The sequence below is a fragment of the Filicampus tigris genome, chromosome 19 (genome assembly GCF_054856515.1).
Source record: "Filicampus tigris isolate MCC_2025a chromosome 19, RoL_Ftig_1.0, whole genome shotgun sequence".
Lineage (NCBI taxonomy): Eukaryota > Metazoa > Chordata > Actinopteri > Syngnathiformes > Syngnathidae > Filicampus > Filicampus tigris.
In genome coordinates this window covers 1,378,739-1,392,354 of record NC_141235.1, presented here as the reverse complement: position 1 = coordinate 1,392,354, position 13,616 = coordinate 1,378,739, and the positions used below count along the sequence as shown (strand labels likewise).

Here is a 13,616-nt window from a genome sequence, read left to right as displayed (position 1 = left end):
GTCACCAGTGACTTATACGCCAATTTGACGTAAACTCACACATTATTGTTCTCTTTCAAAATGTAGCTTTTATTTACGAATGCTATTAAAAGATTCACATTGAACAACATGGACTATGCAAAAAAAAAAAAAAAATGTACAATTTTCTCAACTCGTGTTGAATAATGCAAACGTTTGACCTCGTAACAGCATGCTTTCTTTCAAAAGGATGAATACTTGAGTAAGTGCGGCGTTTTTGCCTTCACGTGTCTACTTTGAGTCGGGCGGAACACGAGGCCCCGCCCAGCTGGTTGCTGGCCCGACAGGCGTACACGCCCGCGTCCGACGCGTCCACGCCGGACAGGACCAGCGAGCAGTGGCCGTCTTCGCCGTATTCCATCGTCACTCGGGATGACTCGGACAGCGGCTTGTCGTCATGGAGCCACTTGACCTCCGGATGAGGGTAACCTGGAGGTAAACCACATGGGCAACGCACTCAAACAAGAAAACACAAACAGACTGTCTCTAGTTTGATTCCCGTGTACCGATTAGAACTGTATCATGATGTGACACTGATTATAGTATCATTTTTTCCAATATTTGCGCCGTATCGTGATATCGGTTTTCTTAGATGAAATTACATCTCTCGTTAAAATCAGTTCAGGATTTCACTGCATCATGACTTTGTCTACACTCTATCCATTAGCTCTGTATCGCGATACCACAGCGTTGAAAAAAAAAATTCTTTTTGGGGGGGGGGGGCAACTTAGTTTTTGTACTGTATTCGTGACTGCGCTGACTTGCTTGTCGTGGCATTTTCGGCTGCCCTGATGTGATTTCATTTAATTAAAAATGCTCAGTCCAATCCCAATATTTCCCACTAAAGTGTCTGTGTTGTTTTGCCTCCCGGGTTAATGAAGCGCCGGCGGTCATTCTAACCGTCCACTCGGCACGCCAGACGAGCGGTGGCTCCGGCGGGGAGGCTGGCGTCCCTCAGGGGCTCCCGGAAGCGAGGCTCGCCATGCAGCTGCTTATCCAGCGAGCGGATGGCCTCCTCTGCCTCTTGGCTCCAACTAGGCTCTGGATCAAGGGGACAAGCAGGCTTGAAGGATTTTGAGTGGCGGTGGGGCGGGGGACCCAAATTGAAGCGACAGTGTGAAAGTGCGATTCATCTGACTGCCACGCAAATGTTCCTCCAGGACCTGGAACTCCAGATGCAGTGCACGCAGAAACGATTCACTTTGTTATAGCCTCATTCCACAAGGGAATACATTTATTTCCCCCTTCAAAAATTTTACACGCACACCATAAGGTTAGTGTAAAAAAATAATTTTATGTATGCAAATGTTTTTTTCCAATTCTTATCTCAGTACTTTGCGAAGTAATTACAGCCTCAAGCGTGGCACAGCATTTAGCTAAGTTGTCGCATTCTGAGCTCACATTTCAGCTTTGTGGCAAAAAAAAAGAAGCGTTTTGCTGGTGTGTGTTAACCCGTCTTACCATCCGAGGAGCTGCCAGGAGAGTCTGGCCTGTTGGAAAGGTTGGCCATGCGCTGCAGGGCCAGAACAGCCTTGCCGGTTTTCTGCAAGTTTGAAAAGACAGCAACGCGCTCATCAGACACACTTTGGACTAAGAGGATCCACTACTCAAACACAAGGCCAACAACCATGTAAGATGACTTTCAATTAAGGGCAAGCAGCAGATGGCACTGTTGTTCCAAAACATTATTGTCTAGAAACGACATTGCCAAATGGTGATGTATGGCGTGTTTTTTTTTTTTTTTTTTGTATCCTCTCTTTACCTTCCACTTGCACCGGGCCAAGAAGCGTCTCATCTTCTCCTTCCTGAGGCACTTGGTGGGTCTTCGGTTGAGAGCCGTGAAGGAGGCCATCCAGGGGTGGACCAGGGCCTCGATGCACGACATCCTACTCCTGGGCACGTTGGGCAAAAACACCTGACAGGTAAGACTCACAAGTGGGAAACTTCCCGCAAAAACAAAACCGCACAATTTCTAGAGGAGCAGTGTCCAAAGTCAGGATAGATTGACTCCAACTACTTGAGACTAAATCTGATTCCTTCTGTCTTGAAATATACTTGACCAATAAGTTTTTTCCTATCGGATTTATAAAAAAAATAAATAAATAAAATCAACAAGTTGGACACCCCATGTGCTCGCGCTTCCTACCAACCTGCGGTCTTTCTTCAGAAGGCCGCTGATGAAGTCTTTGGCTTGGTCAGAAATGTCCTCAAAGCTCTCCGGGTCAAAGTTGTAGCGCGCTGCGGTGACGAGTGCGAAAGTCTCGGCATCGCTACCTCCCTGGAAGGGCGACTCTCCGCTTAGCCTGTGTGGGGAGGGAAAAAAATATATATATATCCAAGATTTATTTTTTCTTTTTTTTTAAGGAAATTGCTTTGGCGCCATCTTGTGGCATTAGGGGCCAATGAACTATGTTGTAGTGATGGGAGGCGCTTCATTTATCCAGGCCATAGCCTTGTTCAATAGAAAAAGTAGCTATCGGCGGCATCCTCACACTTTCAAAATCAACTCATCTACATGCCATTTATTTTTATGAGTAATGCAAGATGAGTTTGAAAAGATTTGCAAGTGTTTTGGGATCATAAATGAGGGTACCTTTATGGTTTCAACTATTAATAAACAAAAACTTTGAGGGGGGGGGGGGGAGTCATCTGTCACTCGGGGCTTGGTGGCTAACGGGTTGGTGGCAAGAACTTTAAGAAGGGGGCAACTATGAAGGTGAAGATCCAAATTTGGCCCGTTGAGCCTTGGCGAAGGTCTGCGGCCCGACGCGAAACCATGTCCTTGGTGTAATACGGGAGTTAGCGGATTGTATTCTGCCATTTAAGCCAAGATGGCAACACGTTGCCTTCGCCACAGTGTTATTTATAGACGAAAAACTGGGGGATGAGAATTAAATTCCCTCTAGGATTTCAAAGAGTATTCCCAGCAGGGTAGTTAAAAAAAAAAAAAAAAAGTAGCTGCGTATGATTTATATATTTACAATATGAAGCAGATGACGCCAATGCTCCACATGTCCGTCTCCACTCCCACGGTCTCGTAGTTGATCACCTCGGGGGCCACAAACTCTGGCGTTCCGTGCATCACCAACAGGGGCTTGCCCTCCTCTGCAAAGCGCGCAGCAACACAGCAGATTCAGCACGTCAGCAGAGAGGGACACATTGACCTCGTTGGAGTGATTGATGGATACAGCCACATACGGATTGCAGACAGATAGACAATATATAAACAGACAGGGACAACTGAGACAGATGGCGCTAAAGAGCTGGATGGATGCGGCGCAATACAGAAAGATAGCTGGACAGCTTGAGAAAGACAAATCAAAAAAGAGACAAAAATAGACGGACGGACGCAGAGCAAGACAGAAATAGACGAGACGGACATCAAGTGTCGCGCTGGCTTCTCTCGTTTCCTCACCCAGTTTACTAGCCAGGCCAAAGTCGATGATCTTGATGCGCGTTCCGGTGTGGTCGGTGCAGACGATGTTCTCGGGCTTGAGGTCCAAGTGGACGATGTTCTGCTTGTGGACGTAGAGCATGCCCTCCAGGATCTGCCGCATGTAGCCGGCGCTGGTGGGCTCCGTGTGCTCAAAGTTGTCGTCCACGATGCGCTCGAAAAGCTCCCCGCCGGCGATGCTGCGGCGGGCGGGCGGACGGACACAAAAGAGCAAGTTGGGCGTGGCGTCGGGTGTGCCGGTTGGACGCCTCTTGGTTACTTACTACTCCATGACCATCACCGTCTCGGTGGGGGCCTCGTAGGCCGCCAGACATTGGACCAGTTTGGGGTGGTGGAGGCAGTTCATCAGCTCGATCTCCTGGCGGGCGGCCGAGCGTTCCTTGGAGCTTTTGGCCCGGTAGAACTTGCCCGCGTACACCTCGCCCGACTCTTTGTGGGACAGACGGAAGACCTCCCCAAACTTGCCGCTGCGCAAGAGAGCGGGCAGCCGCATTAGAACCCAATCGTAGATGCTAACATTCATTAGCACCAAATCGTGATCATTTATTTATGGTTGTAGATATTTTTGGGGCCAAAATATATCATCTTTTACTGCTATATCGCAATATCACAACATCATGATCAATTGTGGATTCTTTTCTTGGGGGGGAAAAAAAAAAAAAAAAAAAAAAACCTACACTCCCAGCTTCTCGTGGACGTTGTAGTGGTCCTGAAGCTCCCGCTTGGTGTCAATCACCACTTTCACAAAAGGTCCCATGTTGTCCTTCTTTTCTTCTTCTAAGACAAACCAAAATGAAGTGAGCACGTGGGCGGTTTGGAACAAGTTAGGGCAGAAGGCGTCAAACGGGCAAAATAACTGACTGGCGGTGGCCATGGTGACGGCGTCCGACTCCTGACTGGGCTCGCTGACGCCCTCGGCGTTGTAGGCCCGCACTCGGAAGCGGTACTTCCCGTAGGGCTCCAGGCCCGAGCTGACCTGGGTTGAGGTGTTCTTACAGCGTTGGGCTATTTCCGTCCAGTCGCCAGATGCGTCGGCACCCTGCCGCCGGACCTCCACGATGTAACCCAACACGGCCGTGCCGCCGTCAAAGCTGGGACCCGTCCAGGAGAGGACGAGGGACTCGGCCGACAGCTGCGAGATCACCGGGTGGGACGCGGGCGGGTCTGGACGATCTTTTGGAAAGGTGGGAGGATAACTCGTTGGCCCGCAGAAGCTCATTTCAAAGCCGCGCACTCACGTATGACGCTGAGGGAGACGGTGTGTTCGGCGGAACCGCTTCGGTTCCGAGCGATGAGCGTGTAAGAACCCGTGTCCTCCGGGAGGGTTTCGGAGATCACCAGGCTGCTGTGCGTGTCGTCGCTGCTGACGGACATCCTGGGGTCCGCCAGAACCGCCTGCGAAAAAGGAAGGAAATACTGCAGTCAGCGTTAGCGCTGTATCGAAGATTTTGCAGCGTATCGCGATATCACTTTAATGAGGCAGCGTGGATCGTTTCGAGCAACAAATCCATTACCACCGTATCATGATATTGCTCTCATGTATTGTGGGTGGTTTCCTTGCAAAATATCCAGCCGTATCACGATAATAATGCTTTCCTTATAATGTTGAGATGTCTACCGTCAAGGGTTTGTGCGACAACTGCTTCAATGATCAATATCTGAACAATGGTTTGCTGCCAATACCAATATCAATTATCTGTATCACGATATTGTCACAATGCATCAAAGATGTTTTTGTTCCTTTGAATTTAACAGTAGCCTAGTATTTCATATCATGTATCATGGATGCTTGTCTTCCAACGCATTGATTAACACTGTATCACGATATCATAATACAACTTAGATTCTTGTCGTCCTGGTATCACTTAAGTATCATGATGCTTTTCTTCCATCACATCCATTAGCATGTATCGTATCGCGATACCATGAGATCATTACGTGTCATGGACAGTTTTCTTACAATTACTCCATCAGCGTTGTACGGCGATATCACTGTAGCATGATGTATCACACATTTTTCAATCCCGCCCGCCCCCCCACCCTCAAATATATCCATAGTGCTCAACAAAATGGTGTGAGTTGGACCTTTCCTCTGTTGAAAATCCAGCAGCAGGCCACGGGGACGGAGGCAGTGCGAAAATCGCAGTGCAAGAGGGCCTGCTCGCCGACCCGAACCGCCACGTGCTCCGGCGGGTCCAGAAAGTCGACAGGTGAACCTTAAAAAGAAAAAAAAACAGAATAATTTCCCCTGTTCCTGTCGGGCCTTTTGTTTGGGGGGCCAACTGCTCGCTACCTATGCAAGCTGAAAAGTAAAGCGGGTTACAGCGGCGCAACATGATTGGCAGATTCAAATAAGGTGGGACCAATCAGGAGTGAGCAGGCCTGATTAGGTTTTTGTTTCACCTGGCACTTGTTGCTGGCAGGTGAGCTCAAGAATTGAGTGATTGAGGTGTCACATGATCACAAAACCCTGATACGTCCCATGTGGCTCTCCAGTCGCGATATCGCAACATCCTCATGTATCGGAAATGTCTTTCCGCCAACACATCCTTTGGCGCCGTACTGTTCCAACATGCAGCGAGTCAGCGAGCGAACGTACCCGCTTCAGCTTCTGTCCTGCGGCCGCTCTCTTTTGCGGACGACTCTTCTGCCGTGAGCTCCATCGCATCCGGACTGCAGCTTGTGTTTTTCTCTGCTTGAGTGCACACAACGCAATTGCAGGCCTTTACTGCACGGCAGGAACGTGACCTTGATTATGCCCCCCCCCCCCCCCCCCTAAAAAAAAAAACACACAAAAAAACATACCTTCAATGTGACTTCCAGAAGAATTCTCGCAGCTCAAAGTTGTGTCATCTCTGGTGACGCCATTTATGACATTTGATGGATTCTGGTGATGAGGACGAACCTTCTCATCTAAAAGAAAAAAGAAGAGAAATAATAATTATCATATTGACTCATTACAAAGCATTGAAACATTACTTGGAGGGGCTAGTTTGAAACTCTCATTTCAAACTCACCCGCCTACTTGCAACCTTAATTGAAAACCCTAAACTTTTTTGAAGGCATAATTTGAAACCCTAACCCAGGTGTGCATGTACAGTATTCATCCCCTCACCATTTTCTCACTCACGAGACATTCACAAGGCAAGTTCGCACGGCATTGTGTTGCCAGGAAGCCCTCAGGCTTTGACTTCTTCCTGCGCGAGCCACTTGAAATGTGGCGCCGCTGATTATTTTCATTAAGATCTGAGATTAACCAAGCGTTTACTTGAAAAAACGCTAACTGCTAAAGTGGCGGGCTCACTATCTACGTCTTTATTGCTTCGGTTTTTGAACATTTCTCACATACTGTTGGATGAATCACAAATCTATGCGGTATAAGGTGTTTAATGTACTTCTTAATGTGGATAACTGACACATCTGGGGCACGTTAAAACTTTACCTTCATATTGCCCTCTCTTTGTTGCTTGTATTTATTTATTTATTTTAAATATATCACTTAGAGGAAATTAAACATCATTTGCCCGTAAGCTTTTCATTTCTTTCATTGGGCGACTGACACATGTGGTGATAAATTTGGGCATGTCATCTATTATAATATCACTTAGAGATAATTAAACAACCATTAGTGGTATGGCGTTTATTTCTCTCAGCGAACGACCAACACATCCAGTGATTAACTCGGGCATGGCGTCTGTTTTAGGAAATAGGGTAGTAGCATAAGTGTAAAGTAGCTAAAGTAGCTTTTACCTCTTTGGTGCATATACAGTATTTTTCACCTGGACTAAATGAAGCATCGGTTAGTGGTATGGCGTTTATTTCTTTCAGTAGACGACAAACATGTCCGGTGATTAACTGAGGCACGGTGTCTATTTTCGGAAATATGGTAGTAGCATGAGCGCAAAGTAACTCTACCTCTTTGTTGCATATGTTTTTCAGCACGTACCACTTAGACGACAAGAAACGTCAATCAGCGGTAAGGCGTTTATTTTTTCCAAGTGGACGGCAGTGGTCTGCGCCTGGCGCGTTTCAAGTGGCAGCGTGCAAACCTCCGAAAGCCATTATGTCGCCCCGGATGGCGCTCTGCAATGTCCCCCATGCGAAAGGCTGCGAGTTAAAAAAAGGTCAAGCGTGAAGCGCCTGCAGCCTCGCAAAGGGGGTGTTAAACGCTTCTGAATGCAAGCCAACAAAGTTTCACGGAAGATGCGCTCGAGTTACAAACGGCCGTAAATAAGAAATGGGCAAAATGAAGTGAGATTTTACCTGTTGGACAGAAGAATCCCGCAGTGTTTCTCATCCCCGTCGCCTGGGCCGGCGGGTCCGCTTTGCTGCGTGTGCGCCCCCGGAGCAGCAGGCGCACTGTGGACACATAAGTCTTTGGCTCGCCACCATCCTCGTCCATCCTTGCGTTTTAAAATAGCAGCTGACTTTCACTTTGAGTGATTCATCCCACGGGCCGCCTCCTGTGCAAAAAAAAAACAAAACAAAAAAAAAAGCCTCTTATGTTAGGAGGAGATTGCGTGCCGTGACCCCGCGGGAACCCCCCCACCCGCCGTCACCCACCCCACCCGCCGAGGGAAGTAGGAAACTCCTTGTTTTGACGCCCTGCTTTCTCGCAAAACAGACAGCGTCACATGCGACGGTAAACACAAAACACGTCAGTGAAAAGTAGGAAATGTGTGGGAGGGACAAAAGAGCGGCGATGACAAGGACAGAATGAAAAGAAAAAAGGGAGTTGAGCTGCGCAAAACAAAGAAAAAAGTCAATGTGCTATCAGAGTGCCCCCAGGAATCAGGAAAAGCGAGTAGGGCGGCAATGTGTTGTAAATGAGACGTCTTCACCTCCATTCATATGGCCCAGCCACTCTATGGAGGGTGTGGCACGCAGGGCTGACGCTCTTGTCGCTCTGTGTTTATCGAATTGCGCCAACTCGACAAGGTTTCGGTGTCAAGTGGGTGACTTACTTTGATAACATCTTGAATGTCCCAAATTCTGTCTCCATTAACTAACTCTTTGTTGCTGATTTTTGGGCAGCATATAACATTCAACATAAATGAAACGGGGTAAGGTGTTTATATGAAGGAATGCAGTAGTTGCTCACGGGTAAATAATCTCTTTGCTGCTGTTTGTTTTCAGTTAGCATATAACATGTAGAATGGCTGTCAATTCGTGGTCCGGGGTCAGGCATTTATTTCTCTGGGTGGATGACGTCTATTTGAGGAAATGGTTAGGTTAATTATTGATTTAGTACAGTATTCAGTCGGATGAAACTTGGAGAATGGATGTCTATTAGACTGAACTATCTATTGAAGGAAGGCCTTTATTATTATTAAAAAGGACACACCCGTAATTAATTGGGAGATCAACCTGTCTTTGATGCTATCATTTTTCTTAATATATCCGCTGCTGCATATTATTTTCTTTTACTTTCAATATCAATTAAGCGTGGCTGCGAGAGTGGACCGACTGAGCTGTTATTTCCTGAACACGATCCGTTACACCAAATGAAACATCGATTTGGGCTAAGGCATTCATCGTTCATTCTTGAAATTTGACATCACTAGTGCTTGTTTCAAAACAAGATCTAAGGACTAAGGCTTTTATTTGAGCACATTTCACCCCCCCCAAAAAAATTTTCCATATAACTACAATTAATATCCTAAAAAAAAAATGCTGAAATTCAACACTGCTGGTGTATTTGTGCCCATTTTCTTTGTGTAGCCTAAACGCAAGCATGGGCCAATCTTATGATGGAGACATTCTCGTCTGTAGTGGAGACTGTTGAGTGCTATGTGTAAATTGGAACCATATGGGGTGGATTGGGGGGGTTGGGGTGGTCCCCCCGGTGCTGAAAGCATGCAAAACGCACCATCCGCTTACGCAATCATACCCTATGCTGTAAACAGTCGGTTTTAGATCAATGTGGACCTCGCAGTGGGCTTTAAAACCTCAAACAGCATCTTTGAAAAGAAGCGGATGCTCTCTTTTTGGCCTAATATGGATGTCTCCCTAATAACATGAACTTTCATCCGCATGTTTCTGAGATGCCCACTCGCTGCCGTGCCTCATTTCCAGGCCATCAGCGTTATCGTTCGTTCCAGTGACTTCTGAGGAATTCCAAACAGGAAAAAGCAAAAACGAAGCACAAACGAGGTCCCGGCTGGCAGCGGTTGGTCTTCCTGTTGCCAGGAAGATCATGAAAGGCACCACGTTTGTGGTTTGGCTTCCTGTTGTGTTCCCACAAGATTCCCAAATGTGGCCACTCGATTGAGACTTTGGAAACGTCATTATTGGCGGCTTCAAAAAAAGGGTGAAACGAGGCCCTCCTGTGGCTGAACGCCTCAGCCCGCAGCAATTGTTGCCTCGTGCAGAAGGCTATGGAAAGCCCTTTTAGAGGGCTAGTAACATTTTTTCCACTACGCTTGCCACTTCTGGCCTATTAGTATTCAATTAAACCATACTAGTAAACTAATGTGCTGCGTTTGGACTTAAATATCCGTAGCTTAAATGGCACGACAGCAACATCAATGCTAGTTCCGTTAGCCCGGCTATGGCGTTTTGTGTTGTGTGTTAGCATTATGCTAGTGGAAGGTTTGTGTGTTACGTGGTTTGATTTAATACATGAATTAATTACATTCTTTTTTTTTTATGATCAGCAAAGGGGTAAAAAGTTGATTCAAAAATTTGAAATTGAATCTCTGTGAGCAAAATCAGGGATTTTATTGCCCATCTCTATATACTAAGTACATAAAGTCGTAGAATGAGGAGAATTTAAAAATAAACAAAAAGTTGTAGCGTCCCATGAATAAATCACAATTTAAAAGAATTATACCCTGATGTTACGTGATTAACGTATGGCAGAGAGAAACACTTTTGACATTTGAGATGCTACAGGTGGCATCCACGATAATAAAACCTTATCATGGCTCCAGGTGATGGAGACTAGAATTAATTAGATTTTTTTTTAAGGAGCAAGAAATAACCTTTTTTCGATACGTACTATTTACTTGCTGCCAGTTACTTACAACCTTTTGCTTATTTCTTCAAAATTTATTTTCTGAAATATTATTTAAAGGTTGTGTCAGGACATGACTTGGGGGTTGATTACCTCTGAATATTGTGACATGGTTAGCACGGCTGTCTCAGGCTCAGGAATCTCAGTTTTGGGCTTCCTGTGTGAAGACAAGTCGTCTGAAAGCAATTAATATTGAAGAGAGCATTTTGGGGTCAAAGTTGGGGTATGTTTTGGTTTTAAACTATTAATATGGGCAATGAATAAGTTTTAGAGGGGATTTTCACAAGGGTTCACAGTACATACATTCTAATCCAACCTATTTGATTTGGAAATCGTTAATATTATTTCAACAAATATTACAGGTCTCTTGATAATGTTCCTTAATTAAAAATTAAGCAGGTCGTGCCTTGCTCACACCTGCAGCTAACATTAACATAATTAGAAACTAATTATGTCACCATGTAGTTTGAATTTACATATGTTCGATTACACATACTATGGTCTATAAATGTACATGAATTTGCATTGTAGAAGGTTTTTAGCATTAGCTGCTAACGTTTGGGTCTATTCGCGTCTTTTGCGTCATGGACTGCATTTCCCAGTTAACCTCTGCTCCGGAAGTGACTGAATACCGTAAATCGCTAGGATTAGACGTAAAGTTTAGCTGTAAAGTAAGCGCGTGCGCAAATACGGCAATACCTACGAAAGTCGGATGGGTAAAACACAAAAATATGCACGCTTGTCAACTATTTGGACGTCAAAAGTAAAGCTAAACGCCAGTTTTATTGCAATATTAGCTATTACGTGGGTAAAAAAAAGTGGAACCGTATTACTAACGAAAGGTTGTTTTAGTAGGAGGTACGTAGCCCGGCGGTACCATCATTGCCTGAACTTTTCATTGTTATTATTCATTTTTATTCGTCCATTTCGTCGCAGGATGTCTGAGACCTTAATCCAGAGGATAAAGGAGCTTGAGGGGGAACTGGAGAAGCTCAAGTCCCAGCTGAATGGAAACCACATGGAGACCAGTCCATCTCCCATTAACGAGAAGACAAATGGTAAAAAAGGGAAGAAAGCAGGCAAGGAACGGCCGTTTGACTTCTCTGCACACCCTCGCCGCCACGTTGCTTTGCGTCTGGCCTACCTGGGATGGGCCTACCAGGGCTTCGCCGTCCAGGAGAATACGGACAACACGGTGGAAGCCAGGCTCTTCGAAGCCCTCCTCAAGACGCGCCTCATCCAGGACCGCCAGAGCTCCAACTATCACCGGTGCGGACGCACAGACAAAGGTGTCAGCGCCTTCGCCCAGGTGAGTTCAACACTTTGCTAAGTTTTGGGGTTTTCACATCCTCTTCTTTGTCCTCTCCTCCCTCCTGGACAGGTGATAACAATCGACCTACGCTCCACGCAGTATTCCGGATTGGGCGTTTCGCTTCCTGAAAACGCCCAAAAAGACGCCACCGCCACCTCGGAGCTTCCCTACGTGAAGATGCTGAACAGAGTCCTCCCTCAGGACATTCGGATTTTAGACTGGGCCCCTGCCGCTGAGGGCTTCAGCGCGCGCTTCGATTGCCAGTCCCGCACGTACCACTACTACTTTCCGAGAGGCTCCTTGGATGTGGTAGCAATGGCGGACGCTGCGAAAAGGTGGGATGAAAACACCCTCAATCAGGTGGAAACGACATGGAAAAATGGCCAACTGAAGTTGGAGTCCAACAGACTTTGTCGCTTACACACAATGTATCTTGATTCATCTAGCAACAGGCAGAACATTTGAAAGCACAAAGGAACAATGAATCTTTATAACCTCACCATCAGGTACGAAGGCACCCATGACTTCCGTAACCTGTGCAAGATGGACGTAGGCAACGGTGTCCTGCAGTTTGAGAGGACCGTTTTATCGGCGACGGTCAAGCCGGCGGACCCCCAAAGTGCCGACAGCACGGACCCGCATGACTTGTTTGTGTTTGAGATTCAAGGACTTGCCTTTCTCTACCACCAGGTACCCAAACATGTACAAAAGCAGTGGTTTCTCCAAAGTAAAAGTTTTCTTCTTAAATGTGTTTTACCTTTAGGAGTGTTCAAATGTTGGTTACCCCTAAAGGTCTTTGTCGTGACGTTTAAGGTTCGCTGCATGATGGCTGTGCTACTACTGATTGGACAGAAGTTGGAAGCGCCAGAAATTATACATACCCTTCTTGATGTTCACAATAATCCCAGGAAGCCGCAATACAGGTGACTTCAACACGTTGTTATCTAGCTAGCCATCCATCTGTCTAGCGTTTATTCATTCAGCTTTACATGTCACCTGGCTATTGGAGAAAAACGATCTTTTTCACCTCCCATCCAGCATGGCGGTGGACTACCCGCTGGTCCTGTATGACTGCCACTTTGACGGCCTGAGCTGGAAGCGGGAGGCCGAGGATCTGAGTCTCGCCCTTTCTTCTCTGCAGCAACACTGGACGCAGAGCACAGTCAAGGCTCACGTCCTGCGCGACATGATTCGAGGCTTGGAGGCCACGGGTGAGAAGTCCGTAGCCGTCCGTGACGTTTTAATTCACAAAGATGAATATGAATGGATGCAAGTAACTGTACGTATGGTTCAAGCTGCTCGCCCAACCTCTTCATTGCCAGGCGGGGTGTCGTCTGGCCTATGCTTGCTGGTGGAAGGCAGCCGCCAGAAGAGGTACCGGCCCTTGCTGGAGCGTCCGCTCTGCGAGAGCCTGGAGTCACGCATCGAGCACTTTGTCAAAAGAGGCCGGCTTGAGCGGGAAGAGGGTGACGGCGGCGGAGAAAGTGTTCACAAAGGGAAGCGGTCCAAATATTCCCAAAAGTCACCTGTTGTCTCTGAGGTGTCCAACGCAAGTCCTGAATAGAAATGTTTTAAAATACTGTATATTTTTTGTTGTTGAAGTTTTACTTTTATTTTTTTATTTTATTTTATTTTCAGAAAAAGTGTGTGTTTCTGTGAAATAAACACCTGAATCAACTGAGGTTGTAGCTCCTCTGTTAGATGCGGAGAAAAATATAACATGGCAGCTTGTTGTTGGGGAGACACTTTACTAGCAACACAAATATGCAGTTAGAGATACATTTCCCATTGACGCAAAGAAGTACAACAATAATAAT

The 13,616-nt window shown here is 46.4% G+C and overlaps 2 protein-coding genes and 1 long non-coding RNA gene across 9 annotated transcripts; 2 read left to right on the top strand and 1 right to left on the bottom strand.

The window, feature by feature from the left end:
• Positions 1-42: 42 nt before the first annotated feature.
• LOC147128769 (myosin light chain kinase, smooth muscle-like) lies at positions 43-7,899 on the bottom strand. 5 transcript variants are annotated; one of them, XM_086016968.1, is made up of 15 exons: positions 7,736-7,898; positions 6,278-6,385; positions 6,072-6,167; positions 5,558-5,688; positions 4,711-4,867; positions 4,334-4,645; positions 4,150-4,249; positions 3,736-3,939; positions 3,434-3,651; positions 3,000-3,123; positions 2,169-2,321; positions 1,781-1,910; positions 1,480-1,561; positions 919-1,059; positions 43-447 (listed from the first exon to the last, which is right to left on the bottom strand). In XM_086016968.1, exons 1-15 carry the CDS (start codon positions 7,872-7,874, stop codon positions 242-244), a joined length of 2,301 nt encoding a protein of 766 aa, XP_085873094.1. In that variant the 5' UTR covers positions 7,875-7,898; the 3' UTR covers positions 43-241. The 5 variants fall into 5 exon arrangements, with proteins under 5 accessions (XP_085873094.1, XP_085873095.1, XP_085873092.1 ...); XM_086016969.1 differs by having other exon boundaries at positions 4,150-4,246; XM_086016966.1 differs by having other exon boundaries at positions 4,150-4,645; positions 7,736-7,899.
• Positions 1,769-5,786, top strand: LOC147128770 (uncharacterized). The gene is made up of 2 exons (XR_015082611.1): positions 1,769-1,940; positions 5,531-5,786. It is a non-coding gene; the product is annotated as an uncharacterized LOC147128770 (long non-coding RNA).
• Positions 7,900-11,016: 3,117 nt separating the features above from the next.
• Positions 11,017-13,480, top strand: pus3 (pseudouridylate synthase 3). 3 transcript variants are annotated; one of them, XM_086016853.1, is made up of 7 exons: positions 11,017-11,345; positions 11,424-11,796; positions 11,869-12,134; positions 12,306-12,489; positions 12,613-12,722; positions 12,838-13,010; positions 13,095-13,480. In XM_086016853.1, the coding sequence occupies exons 1-7, from the start codon at positions 11,200-11,202 to the stop codon at positions 13,361-13,363; spliced, it is 1,521 nt and encodes a 506-aa protein (XP_085872979.1). In that variant the 5' UTR covers positions 11,017-11,199; the 3' UTR covers positions 13,364-13,480. The 3 variants fall into 3 exon arrangements, with proteins under 3 accessions (XP_085872979.1, XP_085872982.1, XP_085872980.1); XM_086016856.1 differs by having other exon boundaries at positions 11,018-11,345; positions 12,838-13,017; positions 13,122-13,480; XM_086016854.1 differs by having other exon boundaries at positions 11,019-11,345; positions 13,122-13,480.
• Positions 13,481-13,616: the final 136 nt, after the last annotated feature.